This window comes from Jaculus jaculus, chromosome 6 (assembly GCF_020740685.1).
Source record: "Jaculus jaculus isolate mJacJac1 chromosome 6, mJacJac1.mat.Y.cur, whole genome shotgun sequence".
In the NCBI taxonomy this organism is placed as follows: domain Eukaryota; kingdom Metazoa; phylum Chordata; class Mammalia; order Rodentia; family Dipodidae; genus Jaculus; species Jaculus jaculus.
In genome coordinates this window covers 32590180-32603411 of record NC_059107.1, presented here as the reverse complement: position 1 = coordinate 32603411, position 13232 = coordinate 32590180, and the positions used below count along the sequence as shown (strand labels likewise).

Genomic DNA, 13232 nt, shown 5'->3' with positions numbered 1-13232 from the left:
GTCGAGTGAGTGGATCTCCTCAAGGCCCATAGCGCCTGCGTGTGGGGGAGGGGCCGGAGCTCATGACTCAGGGCAGCCAGCCTGTGGTCAAGACACTCATATCCAGCTGACCTGGACTCCATGCTCAGGGGTCAGTTGCCCCCCAGTGGGCCTGAGGCTCCACTCAGGTAGGTATAGCTTCATTAGAAAGGCAAGGAAGAAACGTACTGCTCCGCAACCCCTTAACTGAGATCAGATTCCCCACCCCCTGTTCTTACAGCTGCTTCTGGAAGGAGGGAGGGAGGGAGGGAGGGGGAAGTGGCCAGAAGGGGAAGTGTGAAGAGTTCCTGTCCAGCCTGTCACCAGCCTCGGGTCTTCAGTTGGTCATGGAATCTGTGGAGACCCCTGTCAAGGATGGCATCCTCTACCAGCAGCACATCAAGTTTGGCAAGGTGGGAACCCCCGGCTGCCAGTGGTATCCTGTGCCCAAGCCCCAAACAGCCCATCCAGACCTGGGAGAACTGGAGAGAGAATCTGGGTGGGGTGGACCCCAGAAATTCAGGTGTAAAACAGAGTCAGTTCTTGGCCTGAAGAGATCTGTAATGTAGAGAGAGGGATGCCAGGGAAGGGTCTAAGAAACAGAACCTATATGATGGTGGCACCATGGTCCCTAGAGACACCAGAGCCTGAGCCCAAAGGTAGGGCAGTACCCCTAAGACAGGGCTGGGTGGGAGGCTGTCATGTGGAGGGGGTGGGGAGTTCACCTCTCCTTGGCAGCAGGCCCTGTGCCCCCACAGCTGCTGCTCAGGCAAATAAACCGTCTGTTTCCTTTGCTAGAAGTTATTTGCATGTTTGCTTCCTTGCCAGCATGAAGCTGAGGCCTCCTTCCCACCCAACCGAGCCTGTGACTCAAGTGTCTTTTTTGGCTGAGGTGGGGGTGGCTCTCATAACAGCAGTGGCAGTGGTCTGCCCCAACCACAAGATACTTTAGAGACATAACCCAGTTGAAGTGCCACTCTCATGGCCCTTTGAGAGACAAGGACACTGGTGCTATGAAGATCATACTTAGGAAAGGGCACAGTAGAATTTGAGCTCAGGGATGACCAGCCTCAAGCACAGACTTCTCCTGCCTGGCCGGCAGAGCCTCCTTCCTTGGCACCCTCGGGTCTCCGGGCAGGCAGAAGCCAGCCCAGGCAGTTGCTAAGCCAAATAGCGGGAGGGCGAACTTGGCCACCCAGAGTCTCCTTCCTTGCAGAAGTGCTGGAGGAAGGTGTGGGCTCTGCTGTATGCAGGAGGCCCATCAGGCGTTGCACGGCTCGAGAGCTGGGATGTCCGTGACGGTGGCCTGGGGCCGGCAGGTGACAGATCCACAGGGCATGGCCGGCGAGGGGAGCGTCGGGTCATCCGCCTGGCTGACTGTGTGTCTGTGTTGCCGGCGGATGGTGAGAACTGCCCCAGGGACACAGGTGCCTTCCTGCTCACCACCACAGAGCGGAGCCACCTCCTGGCTGCGAAGCACCGCCAGTCCTGGATGGGCCCCATCTGCCAGCTGGCTTTCCCGGTGAGTGTAAGGTGGGCAGTGAGTAAGGCAGTCTGAGGGTTGGTCTTGGAGTACCACCTCACACGCCACCCTTGTTCATGTCCTTGCCCGATCAGATCCTGCCTCTTGATAAGTACTGCCAAAAACCTGCAAAGCTGGGAGACAACCCAGACATCTGTGAACTGGATTTCTTTTCTGTTTTGTGGTTTTTGTTTTCAAGGTAGAGTCTCACTCTAGCCCAGGCTGACCTGGAATTCACTATGTAGTCTCAGAGTGGCCTTGAACTCACGGTGATCCTCCTATCTCTGCATCTTGAGTGCTGGGATTAAAGGCGTGCACCATCATGCTCAGTTTAGACTAGATTTCTTTTCTTTTTTTTAAATTTTGTTTGTTTATTTATTTATTTGAGAGCAACACACAGAGAGAGAAAGAGGCAGAGAGAGAGAGAGAGAGGGCGCACCGAGGCCTCTGGCCATTGCAAACAAACTCCAGACGCGTGCGCCCCCTTGTGCATCTGGCTAACGTGGGTTCTGGGGAATGGAGCCTTGAACCGGGGTCCTTAGGCTTCACAGGCAAGCACTTAACCGCTAAGCCATCTCTCCAGCCCTTAGACTAGATTTCTTATGGCCATGCATGCTATAGAGAAAATGAAACCCTGAGATAGAACTAGAGGAAACAAACATAAGATGGGTCAAGAAAGGCCTTTCCGAGGAGGAGACAATAGGTCTGAGTCACAAATGACAAATAACTCGCCAGGCAAAAGTCTGAGGAAAGCGTATCTTAACCTCATTAACAAATGCCATGGGCAGAAAGGGTAACCTGGACAAAGACCCTGGGGCAGAAAACCCAGGTGTATTTAAGAAGCACAAAGAGGACCAGCAGCCCAGAAAAGCAAGAAGCAATTAAGTTGGAGAGTTCAGTGGGGCCAGTTGAAACCGCCTCATGCCATGTGTGGGGTTGGGGATTTTATTGAGTCAGAGAAGCCTGTGGAGTATTTAAACCAGAGGCTGATGTCTGTGAAGTCTCCCAGGATTAGCCAAAACGGAACCAGTCTGTTGGTTCCTCAAAAAGTTCATAATGAAGTCACCATATGACCCGGCAATAATATCTAACCAAGAGAATTAAAATGCATGTTTAAGCAAAACTTGTGCATGGTAGCACCGTCTCAGTTACCAAACTGTGGGAACAACCCAAGAAACCATCTTCTGAGGAATGAATAAACAAAATGTGAAGCCAGGGCAGGAGAGATGGCTCAGCAGTTAAGGCACTTGCCTGCAAAACCTAACAACCTGGGTTTGATTCCCCAGTACCCACATAAAGCCAGATGCACAAAATGGCACATGTATCTGGAGTTTATCTGCAACAGCTGGAGGCCCTGGCATACCCATTCTCTCTGTCTGTCTCTCTTCTATCTCTCTGTTTGCAAATAAATAAGTAAATAGGGCTGGAAAGAAGGCTTAGCAAAGTCAAAGTACCCAAGTTTAATTCCCCAGTACCCACATAAGAAAGACGCACAAGGTGTGCATGTGTCTGGAGTTCACTTGCAGTGGCTAGAGGCCCTGACATGCTCATTCTCTCCATATTTTCCCTTCCTCTCTCTCGCAAATGAATAAACAAAATATTTTAAAAATAAATATGCTGGATGTGATGGTGCATGCCTTTAATCCCAGCACTCAGGAGGTAGAGGTAGGAGGATTACCATGTGTTTGAAGACACCTTGAGATGACCTAGTGAATCCCAGTGAGACCCTACCTTGAAAATAAATATATATATATATATTTGGTTTTTCAAGGTAGGGTCTCACTCTAGCCCAGGCTGTCCTGGAATTTACTATGTAGTCTCAAGGTGGCCTCGAACTCATGACAATCCTCCTACCTCTGCCTCCCAAGTGCTGGGATTAAAGGTGTGCGCCACCACGCCCGGTAATAAAGTAATTTTTAAACATGAAAAAAAAAAAGTGAAACCAAGAGTCATGCAGTCTGTAATGCTAGAACTTCTGAGGAGGAGGCAGAAGGATCAGGAATTCAAGGCCAGCCTTATCTTCATAGCGAGTTTAAGGCCAGCTCAGGCTCCTTTAGATCCTGTCTCATAAAATGAAATAGGCTGGGGGATGACTCATCAGGTAAAGGAGCGTGCATGCAAAGCCTGCTGGTTTGATTTCATTTGCAGCGGCAAGAGGCCCTAATATGCCCATACTCTTTCTTTCTCTTAAATGAATAAAATAAAAATATATTTTGGGGCTGGAGAGCTGGCTTAGCAGTTAAGGTGCTTGCCTGTGAAGCTTAAGGACTCATGATCAATCTCTCTCCAGACCCCCACCTGAGCTAGCAATTAAGGAACATGCCTGTGAAGCCTAAGGACACAGGTTTGATTTCCCAGGTCCCACATAAAGCCAGATGCACATGGAGGCCCATGCACCTGGACTTCATTTGCAAGGCTAGAGGCTCTGATGTGCCCATTCTCTCTCTCTTTCTCTCTCTCTCTCTCCCCCTCCCTTCCTCCTTCCCTGTCTCTGTGTCTAGTAAATAGGTAAAAATAAATCTGAAAAAAAAAATCAGAAGTAGGAGGATTACTGTGAGTTCAAAACCAGTCTGAGACTAATTCCAGGTCAGCCTGGACTAGAGCAAAACCCTACCTCAAAAAACCAATAATAATAATGTGATGGGAAGATCTCCACAAGTTTGAAGTCATCTTGGTCTGCTGAGTGAGTTCAAGGCCAATCTGGACTAGAGTGAGACCCTGCCTCAAAAGAAAGGAAGAGGAGCCGGGCGTGGTGGCGCACATCTTTAATCCCAGCACTCCGGGAGGCAGAAGTAGGAGTTCAAGGCCACCCTGAGGTTCCATAGTGAATTCCAGGTCAGCCTGAGCTAGAGTGAGACCCTACCTCGAAAAACCAAAAGAATAAATAAATAAATAAATAAACAAATAAAAGAAAGAAACAGAGGGGAGGAGAAGAAAGTTCCTACCTGTTCAGGGTTGCAAGCTGTCACAGGCACACACACACCTGCCCAGCCCCTGGCCAAGCTCAGGAGTTAGGGAAACACCCTCCTGAGTGCCTAGTGGTTTAGAACTGTCAGGCACAGCAGGTGTGGTCCCACCCCTCACCCACTGCCCTGGGGTGGGACCCCGTGGGGATTGCTGCCCCATGGTGCAAGTGGGAAACTGGTTGAGAGGAGCCCAGAGTCATGCAAAGTGTGGGTGATGCTGGCACTGGGTACCTGGAAGCTCTCTTGTTGAGCCCATAGGAAGGATGGGGCAAAGGAGCAAGGTGGATTCTAACCTCTGACTTGAGCCTATTCCTCAGGGAACGGGAGAGTGCACCTCTGGACCAGGGGAGACTGAGTCTCCCAAGAGAGGCTGTGTTCCTATGGAGGAAAACGTCATCTACTCCTCTTGGCAAGAAGGTGAGTCAGAGGAAGTCGAGACCCCCAACCCCTTGCCCCATCAGGAATCTCTTAGGGACTGATGGGACCTTCCTACCTGAACAGTGGGTGAGTTTCCAGTGGTGGTGCAGAGGACCGAAGCTGCTATGCGCTGCCAACTGAAGGGGCCCTACCTCCTGGTGCTTGGCCAAGATGCCATCCAGCTGAGGGAAACCTCCAGCCCCCAGGCCCTCTACAGCTGGCCCTACCGCTTCTTGCGCAAGTTTGGCTCTGACAAGGTGAGGTGCTGGGCAGCCTGGTAGGTCTCTGCAGGGAAGGCCAGTGGGTGGCCTGGCCTCTTAGCCGCTGACCCCCACCTGTGTCGCCTGTGTGCAGGGTGTGTTCTCCTTTGAGGCTGGCCGCCGCTGTGACTCTGGCGAGGGCCTCTTTGCTTTCAGTAGCCCATGTGCCCCAGACATGTGTGGGGCTGTGGCTGCTGCCATCGCCCGCCAGCGGGAGCTACTGCCAGAACTGGCTACGACTCGGCCCTGCCCTCTGCCTCGGGCCATCTCCCTGCCCTCCTTGGAGCTCCCTGGCGAGCTTCGGGAGGTGCCCCCGGGGCTTGAGCTGCCCACCTCCAGGAGGGTACCTAGGACTGAGCCCGGCCCTCAGAGCCTGCCCCTGCTGCTGAGCCCCACACATGAAGAAGGCTCAACATCTGGTCTCTATGCGTCTGTGCGCAAGCGGACCAGTGGGCCCCCGGCCTCCGTGGAGCACCTCTATGAGAACCTGTGCATGCTGGAGGCCAGCCCTGGGCTGTCCAACGGGGATCCCGAGCCTCAAGAGGGCCCTGTTGGTAGCCGCAGCCCCTTGGCCAGCCCCGTCTATCACCACAGCGAGGACCTGTGCTGGCCTGGTCAAGTCCCTGACAGCAGCCTCGAGACCCAGTACCGGCGTCTGCTAGAGCTGGAGCTAGATGCTGGAGGTGCCAGCCGCCCTGGCACTCAGACGGGCTTCAAGGCCAAGTTGGTGACACTGCTGAGTCGTGAACGGAAGAAGAGCCCAGTCCCCTGTGACCGGCCCTGAGGGCCCGTGTAGTGGCAGTGGGAGGGCAGAGGTTCTCTCTGCCCAGGACGGGAAAGAACATGTGCACACATGCCCTGTCTACTGTGGCCTCCAAGGTCCCACACAGCCCTGCCTGCCTCCCTCCCTAACAGTGCGAAGTGTACAGACTGCTCAGTAATAAAGCTGGCCTGCCAACTGCCCCCTTGGTTCTGTCTGTGCCCCTTTGTCCATACCGCCTCGCTGGAGTTCCTGGAAATGGTACTTCTGGATCTCTATGGCCACCTCGTAGCCTCATGTTCATTGCAGCAATCACTGGAGCTCTGTGGAAGGCTCCAGAGACTTAAGGGTCCTGAGCGGCCATGAGCTCAAACCCACTTGAGCAGTTGCCTTGGATGCAGATAGTTTCGGCTCCATATGGTTCTGTGCAGCAGGAATAATGTGGTCGGCAGGAGGGAGATAAGAGGCTTTACTGACAGGCCTCCAAGAAGCCTCTGCCAGGCAGGTTGTGAACCTGGCATTTCCAGGCTCAGGATGGGCATGCAGGAGCCAGAGATGTCCTGCTCGGGGCTGGGTCTCATCCTCAGGGGACAGACATAGACTTGGGAAGGAACACTGCGGAGGCTGAATTTAAAGAAACATTTATTCAAGAAGCCAGGCATGGTGGTGCATGCCTTTAATCCCAGCACTGGGGAGGATCACTATTTTGAGGCCACCCTGAGACTACATAGTGAATTCCTGGTCAGCCTGGGCTACAGCGAAACCCTACCTCAAAAAACCAAAAGGGCTTTTTTTTTTTTTTTTTTTTTTTTTCAAGGTAGGGTCTTGCTGTAGACTAGCCTGACCCGGAAGTCACTATGAAGTCTCAGGGTGGCCTCAAACTCAATGGGTGATACTCCTACCTCTGCCTCCCGAGTGCTGGGGATTAAAGGCGTGCGCCACCACATCCAGCTCCAAAAATAAAATTTTTATTTGAGGGCTGGAGAGATGGCTCAGCAGTTAAAGGTGCTTGCTTGCAAAGCCTGCTGGCCTGGGTTTGGTTCCCCAAAACTCATGTAAAGCCAGATGCACATGCATTTAGAGTTTGTTTGCAGTGACAGGAGGCTCTGGTGTACTCGTGCTTTCTCTCTCTCTTCTTCTTTCTCCAAAGTAAATAAATAATTCTTTTGAGAGAGAATGGATGTGCCAGGGCTTCCTGCCACTGAAAATAAACTACAGAAGAATGCCCCATTTTATGTGGTACTGGGGAATCAAACCTAGGCTGTTAGGCTTTGCAAGCAAGAGCCTTTAACCACTGAGCTACCTCTCTAGCCCAGGAGGCTGAATTTGAGGGATCAAAAAGAGTCCAGGGCACCAAGCTGGGAAGAAGGTAATGGAGGACTGGGAATGGTGAAGGACAGATGAGAAAGATTTCAAAGGTGTGCATACTCAAAATGCCTGTTCCTGCTGAAACTCAATTTGCAACCACTTACAGGGAAACTGGCTCATTTATTCAACTGTAAAGGGTAATGATCAAGTCACATGGGGATTTAGCTAAGTGACAGAGGATTTGCCTAGGATAACAGTCACTGGGAGGTACCACCTCAGTTCTGTTCTCAAGAAGCCAGAATTCCAGAGGGAGGTTAGCTACCTTCTTGATGATTTCAGTGTCCAATTTCGCCCCTCCTCTGCTATGACTGCCCCTATCCCTGAGGTCACCCGTGCATAAAATGTGATCATGCATCCAAGGATCTGCCCGGCCTCTTGGTTCCTTGACCTTCAATTGTATTTCAGCTGCCCACACTGGCTTGTTGACAAGGACCCTGTATTGTAGTCCAGGTTTGCCTTAAACTCCTGATTCTCCTGTCTTAGCCTTCCAAATGCTGAGATTATAGATGTTCATGCTCACCCTGCCCACACCTTGGACAATCCCCCAAATTTGTTCTTTTGTCAGAGACAAAGGGTCTTCTAGCCATCTCCTCTCACCCTATTTTACTTTGTTTAACACAGGAAAGAAAGATCAAATTACATATAGCCAAACCAGGCGTGGTGGCGCACGCCTTTAATCCCAGTACCCGGGAGGCAGAAGTAGGAGGATTGCTGTGAGTTCAAGGCCACCCTGAGACTACACAGCAGATTCCAGGTCAGCCTGGACTAGAGTGAGACTCTACCTTGAACACCACACACCCCCCAAAAAATTACACAGATCTGTCTCCATCTGCAATAACCTACATTGACTCTCTTTCCAGCCTCTTCCATCCTTGCCCACTTTAGTTCTGCATTCCTGTTTGAGAGTCGCTCCTTGCTGGTCTATCTCCTCCCATCTTATTAGACTGGCAAAGCCCACAGCCTCTGGGAGTTGAACTCTTCTAGGTACCTGTTCACAGGCACCAGCCCACAGCCAGAGAAACCTGAACAAGCAGGCTTGGCTGTGTCCTCTCCAACACCATGAGCACACGCCTTACCTAGGCAGGCTCTTCGCACACAGCCTGTGCATCCCATGTCTCAAACCTTCCAACCTTTCCCTTTCCATCCCCACCCACCCTCACCTCACAGATGCTGTGGGGGAAGGGCAGTCAAGCGCAACCTTCCTCCTCCTACTATGGCACCAACAAAGAGGCCAGGATTTGCACCCACCTTCTCCTTCTCCTTCGTACCCCTACAGTGGAAGAAGTGTTTGCCACCAGCGTGTGCTCCATCTGAGGTGTCCCCTTTCTCTTCTGGGTGCATTCATTTTACCTTTTTTTTTTTTTTTGCCATCATCATCATTGTCATTTCCAACCGTACACAGATGTGTCCCATAATTTCAAGTCTTTTTGGTTTTTTTTTTTAAATTATTTATTTATTTTCAAGGAGAGAGAGAGAGAATGGCCACACCAGCACCTATTACTACTGCAAACAAACTGGAGCTACATGCACCACTTTGTGCATCTGGCTTTATGTGGGTACTGGGGGATTGAACCCAGGCCATCAGGCTTGGCAAGCAAGTGCCTTTAACCACTGAGCCATCTCTCCAGCCCAATTTCACATCTTAAAAGAAAACTTAAAGGGCTGGGGAGATGGTTCAGCAGTTAAAGGGGTTAAAGGCACTTGCTTGCCAAGCCTGATGGCCTGGGCTTTAGTTCCCTTGCACCCATGCAAAGCCGGATGGGCAGCAGTAAGAGACCCTGGAGTGCTCGTACTTATGCATATCATGCAAATAATTTTAAAGGATTTTTAAAGCTTTTAAAATGTTATTTATTTGAGAGAGAGAAAGGGGCAGAGGGGGTGAGAAACGGGCATGTCAGGGCCTCTAGCTACTGTAAACAAACTCCAGATGCATGCGCCACCTTGTGCATCTGGCTTACGTGTTTCCTGGGGAATTGAGCCTGGGTCCTTAGGCTTTACAGGCAAACACCTTAACCGCTAAGCCATCTCTCCAGCCCATTTTGAACAATTTTAAACAAAGAGAAAGAAATCTTCCCTTCAGCCACCCTCGTAGTTCTGTCTTACGTCACAGTGAAACCCTCAGCAGAGTTGATTACTTTCATTTCCACTTTCTTGCCCCACACTCTTCGCCAGTTTCCCCCTTTTCCCACCGCTTCCTTACATCGTTCCAGTCAGCGTCACCAATAATCTATCAGACTGGGATACATGAAGGCCTGTCTCAAAAAAGCACTCTTGGGCTGGGGATATAATTCAGTCATTAAAGGCAATTGCTTGCAAAGCCTAATTAATGGTCTGGGTTCAACTCTCCAGTGTCCACGTAAAGAGCCACACCCACACAGCAGTGTATGAGTCAGGAGGCTGAGGTTGTTTGCAGGGCCAGGAGCCCTGGTGTGCCCATGTTCCTTCTCTTTTCTCTTTCTCAAATAAATAATTTTTTATGAACTTTTAAAAATATTTATTTGAGAGTGAGAGAAAGAGGCAGAGAGAGAGAGAGAATGGATGCAACAGGGCCTTTAGCTGCTTGCAAATGAACTCCAGAAGCATGTGCCACCTTGTGCATCTGGCTTATGTAAGTACTGGAGAATTGAACCAGGGTCCTTAGGCTTCACAGGCAATTGCCTTAACCACTAAGGCAATTCTCTAGTTCTCAAATGAGTAATTTTTTTTTTGAGGTAGGGTCTCACTCTAGCCCAGGCTGACCTGGAATTCACTATGTAGTCTCACGGCAATCCTACCTCTGCCTTCCAAGTGCTGGGATTAAAGGCATGCGCCATCACGCCCAGCTCAAGTAAGTAAAAACTTAAAAGCATCATGGTGGGGGGCAACTTTTTTTTAAGTATCCTGAGGTTAGAGAGAGTTAAGGCCTGCAAAGCCAAAGGACCAAGGTTCGATTCTTCAGTACCCATGTAAAGCCAGATGTACAAGATGGAACCATGTGTCTGTAGTTTGTATGTAGAGGCTAGAGGCCCTAATGTGCTTTTTCTTTTCCTCTTTCTTTCTTTCTTTCTTTCTTTCTTTCTTTCTTTCTTTCTTTCTTTCTTTCTTTTTCTTTCTTTCTTTCGTTCTTCTTTCTTCCTCTTTCTCTGTGTAGGTGTATCTGCTTCTTTCATGCTCTCTCTCAAATAAATTTTAAAAAATTTTAAAAATAGAAGAGAGACTAATTGGAAAGAAGAAGGGAGGCTGGGCGTGGTGGCGCACACCTTTAATCACAGCACTCGGGAGGCAGAGGCAGGAGGATCGCTGTGAGTTCGAGGCCTCCCTGAGACTACATAGTGAATTTCAGGTCAGCCTGGGCTAGAGTTAGACCCTGCCTCAAAAAACAAAAATAAAAGAAAGGAAGGAAGGAAGGAAGAAAGGGAGGGAGGGACGGCTGGACACATGGCTCAGCAGTTAAAGGCATTTGCTTGGAAAGCCTGATGTTAGGGTTTCAATTCCCCAGTGCCTACAGGGCTGGAGAGACAGCTTAGCAGTTAAGGCTCTTGCCTGTGAAGCCTAAGGACCCAGTTTTGATTCTCCAGGTCCCATGTAAGCCAGATGCATATGGTGGTACATGCATCTAGAGTTCATTTGCAGTGGCTAGAGGCCCTGTGCGCCCATTCTCTCTCCCTCTCTCTAATAAACAAGTAAAATAAATTAAAAAAGAAAGCCAGATGCACAAAGTGATGCATGCATCTGGAGTTTGTGTACAGTGCAAGAGGTCCTTGCATGGCCATTCTCTCCCTCTCTCTAATAAATAAAATATGGTTTTTTTGTTGCTGTTTTTTTTTTAATTTATTTATTTATTTTATTTGAGAGCGACAGACACAGAGAGAAAGACAGATAGAGGGAGAGAGAGAGAATGGGTGCGCCAGGGCTTCCAGCCTCTGCAAACGAACTCCAGACGCGTGCGCCCCCTTGTGCATCTGGCTAACGTGGGACCTGGGGAACCGAGCCTCGGACCGGGGTCCTTAGGCTTCACAGGCAAGCGCTTAACCGCTAAGCCATCTCTCCAGCCCTGTTGCTGTTTTTCGAAGAAGGGTCTCACTCTAGCTCAGGCTAACCTGGGATTCATTATGTAGTCTCAGGGCTGCTTTGAACTCACGGAGATCCTCCTACCTCGGCCTCCCAAGTGCTGGGATTAAAGGCATGTGCCACCATGTCCGGCTAAGAAAACATTTTAAAAAGAAAGAAAATAGGAAAAAAAAGAAAGCCTCGGGACTGGATATTTGGTCCAGTGGTAGGACATTTGCTTAGTACACACAAAGCCTCAAGATCAATCATCACAAAGCTAAAAATATCTAAGCTTTAGCTGGACACAGTGGCCCACACCTATCATTCCGGCACTCTGAAGGAGGCTGAGACATGTTCAAGAGTTCTAGGCTAGCGTGGGATGCATAGTAAGTTCAAGACTAGTCTGCAATACACAACAAGACTCTGTCTCTTAACAACAACAACAAAAAACAAACAAACAAAAAAAAAAAACAAAAAACTAAGCCTCTGTTTCCTAGTGGTTTCCAGGACGATGTTCTAACCAGGCAGGTTGAGGAAGAGAAAGTCCATGGAAACCTTCAGGACTCAAGGGCCTGGCCCTGGAGCTGCGGGGATCCCGGCCACCAGAGGGCGCTGCGTCCCAACCCAGAACCTGTTCCTACGTAGGGGCTGCTTGTCTGGGGAAAGATGCCTCCATTCTGTCCAGCTTTACTCTTTCTCGAGAGAAATATTGCCAGGATCCCCCAGACTGCCACTTTTTTTTGTTCATTTTCCGTTTCACTTTTGCAATCTATGTATCTATGTATCTATGTATGTATGTATGTATCTATCTATCTATCTATGTTCCTTCCTTCCTCCTTCCCTCCCTCCCTCCCTCCTCTCTCTTTTTTTTTCATTTTTGTTTTTTTGAGGTAGGGTCTTGCTCTAGCCCAGGCTGACCTGGAATTCACTATGTAGTGATCCTCCCACCTCAGCCTCCTAAGTGCTGGGATTAAAGGTGTGTGCCACCATGCCCAGCTACCTTTTGCAATCTTTCTTTCCTTCATCTCTTAATTCACATCTACTGTGCGTAGGCACTGTGGACAGGGCAAACAAGCCCCCCTGCTATGGGATGACAAAGAAACAATATAGAAGGTTGGAGAGATAGCTCAGCAGTTAAGGGACCTGCTTGTAAAGCCTAATGATCTGGGTTCGGTTCTCCAGTACCCATGTAAAGCCAGATGCACAAAGTGACACGTGTTTGGGCTTTGTTTGCAGTGGCTGAAGGCCCTGGTGTACTCATTTCTTTCTCTCTCTGCTTACAAATTAATATGTTTTTTAAAGGCAGGGCAAAACAATTTCAGTCCCTTTCATCAAGCCCCCAGAAAAGAAGGTGGTGAAAGGAAGGGATTGTTGGGGCTCTGAGCCCCTTGAGCAGCTAGAAAGGGAATAGAAACCAAAACAATCATTAGATGTGACAGAGGCTAACAATCAATAAGTCTAAAGCAGAGTGAGAATGGAGGGAAAGGGGAAAGGAGAGATACAAGAGGCCATGTCTACCATTGCTATCTTGCTAAAAGGGGCAGGAGATGAAGCCTCAAACAGTAAGGGTCCTGAGGGAGGGAGATGGTGCTTGAGCCTGGAGAAAGGAGGTGGGGGTCAAGGAAGGACACCACTTTTCTTCATAGAATTGGATGACAACTCCCACCCCACCTCAGGAAGAGCAGCTTCACAGACCACAGACACTCTCCTCCCTGCGGACGATGTGTAGAAAGAAGTCTTCTTCGTGGTGTTCCTGGTACAGCTACCCATCATGGCCCTGGTGGGTAAATGATGTTGTTGACAAAGAAAAAACAAAAAAAGACATCTTCAGCTTGGAAATGAATTTGCTTCCTAATCAAGAAGTAAAACCGGGGGCTGGAGAGATGGCTTGA

The 13232-nt window shown here is 49.6% G+C and overlaps 1 protein-coding gene across 1 annotated transcript; it reads left to right on the top strand.

The window, feature by feature from the left end:
- Positions 1-303: 303 nt before the first annotated feature.
- On the top strand, positions 304-6146 carry Dok3 (docking protein 3). The gene is made up of 5 exons (XM_004665065.2): positions 304-431; positions 1235-1540; positions 4824-4923; positions 5008-5180; positions 5278-6146. Exons 1-5 carry the CDS (start codon positions 366-368, stop codon positions 5965-5967), a joined length of 1335 nt encoding a protein of 444 aa, XP_004665122.2. The 5' UTR covers positions 304-365; the 3' UTR covers positions 5968-6146.
- The last annotated feature ends 7086 nt before the right edge of the window (positions 6147-13232 follow it).